General features: G+C 37.2%; 1 protein-coding gene across 1 annotated transcript; it reads left to right on the top strand.

The window, feature by feature from the left end:
* Nucleotides 1–942, top strand: LOC308640095 (olfactory receptor 1J2; the record flags this gene model as incomplete). The annotated part of the gene is made up of 1 exon (XM_081278445.1): nt 1–942. The coding sequence occupies one exon, from the start codon at nt 1–3 to the stop codon at nt 940–942; it is 942 nt and encodes a 313-aa protein (XP_081134571.1).
* Nucleotides 943–7227: the final 6285 nt, after the last annotated feature.

The raw sequence follows: 7227 nt of genomic DNA, 5'->3' as shown, positions 1-7227 counted from the left end.
ATGAGGACCAAGAACCAGAGCAAAATGGCCGAGTTCCTCCTCCTGGGGCTCCCCATCCAGCCAGAGCAGCAGGGCATGGTCTTCACCCTGTTCCTGGGCATGTACCTGACCACGGTGCTGGGGAACCTGCTCATCATCCTGCTCATCAGGCTGGACTCTCGCCTGCACACCCCCATGTACTTCTTCCTCAGCCACTTGGCCCTCACTGACATCTCTTTCTCATCTGTCACTGTCCCAAAGATGCTGGTGAACATGCTGACTAGTCACAAGTCTATCCCTTTTGCAGAGTGCATTTCCCAGATGTATTTTTTCATATTTTTTACTGACCTGGACAGCTTCCTTATTACATCAATGGCATATGACCGATATGTTGCCATATGTCACCCTCTCCACTACACCACCATCATGAGGGAGGAGCTGTGTACCTTGTTGGTGGCTGTATCCTGGATCCTGTCCTGTGCCAGCTCCCTGTCTCATACCCTTCTCCTGAGCCGGCTGTCTTTCTGTGCTGCTAACACCATCCCCCACTTCTTCTGTGACCTGGCTGCCCTGCTCAAGCTGGCCTGCTCAGATATCTTCCTCAATGAGTTGGTCATGTTCACAGTCGGGGTGGTAGTCATCACTCTGCCATTTGTATGTATCCTGGTATCATATGGCTACATTGGAACCACTATCCTGAGGGTCCCTTCAACCAAGGGAATCCGCAAAGCTTTGTCCACATGTGGCTCTCATCTCACTGTTGTGTGTCTGTATTACGGAGCGATATTTGGACAGTACCTTTTCCCAACTTTCAGCAATTTCCTTGACAAGGACATCATCGTGGCCATCATGTACACCGTGGTCACACCCATGTTGAACCCCTTTATCTACAGCCTGAGGAACAGGGATATGAAAGCTGCCCTTGGGAAACTCTTCAGTAGAGCAACATTTTTCTCACAGTGACACTTGACTTTTATCTATTGGTTTATTTATTTTTCAGAACTCCATTTTGGTTGATGTGCTGTATTTGATTTCCATTTGAATGTGTTTCAAAACGGTTTATGTCTCTAAGCTCTAAGACAAATGACAGCATGTTGAATGTATCTTGTAGATATTCATTGACCAGAATTTCATTTTTTATACAATGTTCTCCTTTACAACTATATTTTTAAAATTGTTTTATTTTTTATTAACACAAAATAATTGTACATATTTTGGGGGGTACATGTATACAATTGTGTACTGAACAAACAAGATTAATTAGCATTTTCATCTCCTTTTCATTATTTTTTGTTTGGACACTTCAAGCACCTGTCCTCTAGTTCTTCAAAAATCATATAAGAGGTTATTCTGACCTATAGTCACACATCTTACTGTAAAACACTAGAATCTATCTAACTGGAATTCCTCCTATCTGGCTCTTTGATAGCTTTTTTATAACTTTCCTCCACCTCTTCTCACATTTACCTTTTCTAACCTCTAGTAATTACTATTATACTTTCCAAATGGCTTTCTTATAAAAAGATTTGGATTAGTAAATATGAAATTAATTTTATTACTTATTTCTTCAATTTGGGAGTCATAAATAATACAATAATTCAGAGTTTGGTTATTCTTTATTTGAGATTTTTGGAAACCCATATATTTTTGACTCACAATCCCAGGCTTTAAAACAACCCAGAATCAAAGAATGTGCTGTATTATTTAACTCTTCTCTCCTGTGCAGACTAAGTGGGTTTTATTTTCATCTTTATTGGTCTACTGAAATCAAAGAACAAAAATAACTTGTCTCTTAAATAAGAGGAAATATATTACTCTCTGCTCATACTGTTAAATGTCACAGCTCTGAAGAGTGAAGTGTCCGGTGGTCAATACATCCCCAAGCGCCGCCCCACCCCCCCGCCCTTTGCCAATACTGTGTCATTGATTTTGTTTAGCTTCCAAACTCAATCATTAATGAAGATTTTGGCCTCTTTAGAAATATAACCAAATAAGAGTGCAAACTCTCTGAAGGTACCATCATTTTCCTACAAATGCTACTGTGGATTCAGCCCTGACTAGCCTTCCTGGACATCCTGCCTTCCTAATTGAAGAATGAAAGCAAAGTCCCTCAAACTTTAGGGTACATAAGGATCCTTGGAGAGCTTGCTAAGTATGGATTCCTATGATCTACATCCATAAATTCTGATTCAGCAGTTTTGAGGTAGTAGGGCCCAAGAATTTGCATTTCTAACAAGCTCCCAGGCAGCCCTGATGCTGCAGAATTGTGAACTAGAATTTGAAAAGAACTAGTCTAAGAACTCAATCTTGGAAGTTGTTGGATGCACATTTCATGAATTCTGTTCCAGGTAGAGTGAAGCAAGAGATAGCTTCAATTATTTTAGTTATAGAGGAAACAATAGTGGTTCATGTTGATATTTTTCTATTTAATTCTGTACGCAGTAAAATTTTTAAGCTCTAATATAATAGATAATATTCTAATAAGAAATTTTAAAAATCTAATATTCTTTCTTGAGACATGAGAATTCCTTTTCTCTTTCATACAGAAGATAGACATACCAGATACCATATATCATATCTTGTATTATCACATCAAACTACAATTAAGTGAAAATAAATCCAAAGTTTTGAAAACATACATCATATATTCAACATGGTTTTTTTTCATTAAATTTTGAGTAATTTTGATGTGACTTGTGACTTTATTAATGTCACTCAATACTCTGATTTTCCCCCTCTCATTAGAACATGTTCACATGTTCTAGAAAAACTCTAAAAAAAACATATTTTCTTATTTTGCACTAATAATTATTTCACACATGATACATGATATAATAAAATATTCATTAGTTATAAAACTTTAGATGATATTGAAAAAGCTATACGCCCCACCACACATACACACACACACACACACACACACACACACACACACACACACACAAACACAGGTACTCTTGAGTTCTTGGTAGAACATTGAGTAATTTTGTGCTTCATGATGTCATTCATTTCTAAAAGGTGTCATAGAACTTGACATGTTTCTGGACACAGGACATAAATAGCACTTGTATAAAATCCAATCCACATTATTATCATTAGATACATCACATTTTTATTTTTGTCTTTACATCACTTCTGTGGGTTGTTTTTCTTGGGGGGTGATTTTGGTTTTGTTTGTTTTGGCACCTGCCTATGCAAAATACAATGTTTTCCCAATTTCACATATAAATATAAGATTAGATAGTATGTACCCAGCAGTCGGAATGACATTGAAGGCTGTAGTGATACCTACGGAGTCTGCTTGGGATGTGAGGATGCAAATCAAAACATTTTGAAGGAGTTGGATGTTTGATATTCAATATAGAATGTGAAAAAATTGCAATAGCCCTTTCTGCTCTTGCTCATAAAACTTCATTCCATAATCTTTGGTTTATACTACAGGGGAGTAAAAACAATTTGACATGGTCATCTCCTTTTCCGGAGTTCAACTGGAACTTCTATTGTTCAGGCATTTTCACAGTTGGATTGTTTGTGGCCTTTTCAAACAATCAAGCCACAGATACTGAGGAGCCCAAACAGAGAAGCCCATTACAGTTGATGCTTTTAGAAATATTAAAGTAGCCTCAATTGGGCAACTGACACAATAGATGATTTAAAGACCTTATATAATCTTTAATAACATTGCATAGGGAATCTTTGTGCTAATTCCAGAAGAGACTGATTAAACCTTCTTTACTTTAAGTATATTTTAAAAGTAATGATGCACCTAGAAGTGGAAATATAAATGTGAGTAAAATAATTATAGAAATACTATAAAATGAATCCCACTTGCATAAATATAAATGTTTACTAATAAAAATCATTTTAGAAGGTTTAGAAATGAATAATGGATAGGCAAGGTATTTTAACTTTTGCCATCATTTTCATGTCCAGAGTATTTGGATTCACGTGATGAAGATGCATTACTTTTACAAACAGACAAGCAAAAGGTACTTTGCATTTGAGAAGGAAATTCCTCTGCACATCCCAAACTATGACCTAACAGGGGCAATCCAAATCTGGCAGGGAAGGAATTTCCCCATCTCTTGAGCTCAGGGCCTGCATCCTGATGCTCTTCATAAGGACAATGTTTCTTCAAAGTCTGTTCTCAGAAACACCTGCCTGAAAAATATCTGGCCCCAAATCTCATAAATGAGCATCTCTGGAGGTGGATCTGAGATCTGCATCTTTAACAAGGTCCCCAGTTGATTCTGCTGAATATTAAAGTTTAGAGACCACTGCTCTGGGGCATCTGTCCTAGAGGGAGTAAGAGGAAAACTGAGAAATGAATACATGTTTAATTCAAGTCTCTAATCACAACTTGGTGTCCTGTCCCATTGGGTCCTAGCCCTAGCGGATAGAGTGAAGTCTTCACATCTCCATTTCTGAAGCTGGTGAAATGAAAGAAGCAAGCTCCAGGCTCATGACTTTTCTCTTTGATGTCCATGCCACAGAAGTTATATGCAAAATCTGGGTCTACTGGAGAGCAGCTGAGAAGGCAGTACAAATCTCTGGGAGTAGGATAATCTGAGCATAAAGTTCAGAGCAGGACTGGGTATTCATCAGTAGCAGGTGTGTTTGCATGCACAGGTGCCCAGAGACTCCCTATGCTCTCTGTGCTGAAATAACTTTTTTATTCCTAGTTTCTAAAGACAAGGATATAGCAACCATCACTAGTCAATAATGCTCATGCCTCTATCTCCAAGTCTTAGGGAGAGGAGGAATAGAGCCAGATGACTATATAAATTAGCAAGCACACCCCCAAACCAGGCTGGAGGTATTGTGTCATCATTCATGTTTTAGGTATCAGGATGTGTGCTTCTTAATGTGTGTAGTGTAAACCAGTTCTCTTTAGTGTTTCTCTCCAAAGTCCCTGATCATTTGTATATCAGTCCTACTTTTATTGTATGTATGTTTGAAGTTATTTCTGGCTATAGAGCTTTGATTTCTTTTTTAGCAAAGCTCTCATAATGCAACTCCCTGTTAGAATCACCCTGATGATTTCTTACCTATGACCCTTAGTGTAGTCTCAGACCTTCATTAAAGACACCAAACCCTGCTCCTTGGAAAGATCTACTACAATGTAATGTGTATTTCAAAATAGCTAAAATAGAGGACTTTGAATATTTCCACATAGTTACTTTTTTCTCCTGGTTTTCATTAAAGACACTGAGTATCTTCCCTAGAGATCTTTATACTCTTTACTTAATAGAAGCTGTGTCACCTCATCTAGAACAGCTCCTATGAGAGAGTTGTTTTACAGACACCATTTTACTTAATTCTTACAGTAAAATGCAGGGATTATTATTCCAGTTTTACAGAGGAAAAACTGAAATTCCAAGAGATGCAATATTTGAATCCCTTCTGTCTGGCTTAAAAACTTGGGCTTTGCCTTCTACAGCACACACCCTCACTATCAAGAAAATATCCATTATTAGCAAGCAACTGTTAAGGTATTGAGAAGGTTGGGTGTGGTGCAGTGAGAATCTCTACGTGGTCTTTACTTAGAGCTAATACAGAACTACAACAACACAAAGGCATGGCTTAATTAGATCCAGGAGCTTTTATTAAAATCCTAAATCTCATAAACTAGATAGAATTACAGCTTTGGGAAGGAGTCATCATTTCATCATTTTATAGCATGAGGGAAACCAGAAGAGAATGGAGAAAGAGGGGGAAGTCTAGAATACTGGGACATCTCAGTTATCGTTCTGTTAATATTCTCAGGACCTAAGCTCAGTGTCTTACTTCTAACTTAAAGATGAGAAAAATGGGGTTTAGCTGCTTGCCCAGAATTCACAAATATGAAGTGATGCTGCCCGAATTTTGGAGCTATTCCTAATTGCAATGCTTTTCTCAACACACCATGCAACCCTCAGGCAGAAAGCTCTTATCTTAAAGTCACAGTTCCAAGGAGAGCCAGAATATTTAAGCGATCAGGGACAGACTGAGAACTGGGCCAGGTGTTATTATTTTCAGAACTGTCACATCTGATATGTCAGTTGTTTTCAGTAAGTTTAAAAAGGAGATGGTACATCCATATGGGATAGGAGCATGTTCAAATCACCAACTTAGAAAAAGCAAAGAATTTTTTGCCTACCAATAACCTATATAAAACTTCTAAATTTTCCTTTAGTTAAGAACTAGTTTAATATAACTGTAATATCTTGTATTGACTTTCTGTCTATAGGCATCTCTAGTAGGCATTTAACTAATCTGGGGCTTAAAGGTAACTTTTTATTAAGACATAATTAGATCTTTTTCCCACTTGTATTACAGGATTTAATAATTTAGTTTTTAGAGTATTTTAATGGGTAGATAGTAATTGATGGAGAAAACTGCAAATACATTTTTAAGACACTTGACACTGATGAGTTGGGGGTCCTGGATATAACTGGATCTTGAACAGGGCCTATTAGCAAGTTCTAAAGATCAAGATTCTGGGAGCCCAATCAGGAAGCTAAAAAAAAAGAGGAAAGGATATATGAGTGGCCCTCTTCTTTATCCTTGGTTGATGAAAACTCTATTATGGATTGTGTTTTCATGGTTCCACAAGAACTCATTGACTCAGAAGGTTATTATAAAATTATCTAAAATATCCTGACAAATTTATTACTTATAATAATTATGGAAATGCCAATAATGTTTTCTCTTTTTATAGCAGTGACCTTTTAACCAATGGATATTTTTTTCTCATCAATTTTATATATACTGGGAACTTTGGTGCTTAATTTTTGGTCCAGTTTTCTTTAGGCATATGCTATTGGAACTTCTGCCCCAGACTTTGATTATTGATGGATTTTGAAGTCATATTTCAAAAGTTTGATACATCGCAACTTGAAGGCACGAGAAAGGCTAATGATTATTTGTTAAAGTATAGAAACAGAATAGATATTGGGACCATTTTAACCTAATATCCCTCTCCTAAGACCATGGAGGTTTCTCTTCACTGACTTAGACACGGCTGGAAATTTCGCTTTGGTCAAAGTTGCCTCTTGCCTGGATGGTGAGTAATGCCATATCAAACTCTCTTCTCTGTTGACAAATTCTATTTTAGAAGATTTTTTAATAGGGACATGGCAATGAAGATGGATACTGGTATACTGTATTCATCATTTGAATGGCTCTCATTTTATCTGCCTGTTCTAAGTCACACTTTGTTTTTACTTTCTTCGATAGCCCTCCTGTCCCAGTAGAGAGAAGAGCAGA

The sequence above is a fragment of the Spermophilus citellus genome (genome assembly GCF_964194105.1).
Source record: "Spermophilus citellus genome assembly, chromosome: 2".
Classification (NCBI taxonomy): Eukaryota; Metazoa; Chordata; class Mammalia; order Rodentia; family Sciuridae; genus Spermophilus; species Spermophilus citellus.
This window is presented reverse-complemented; position numbering and strand designations above follow the sequence as displayed.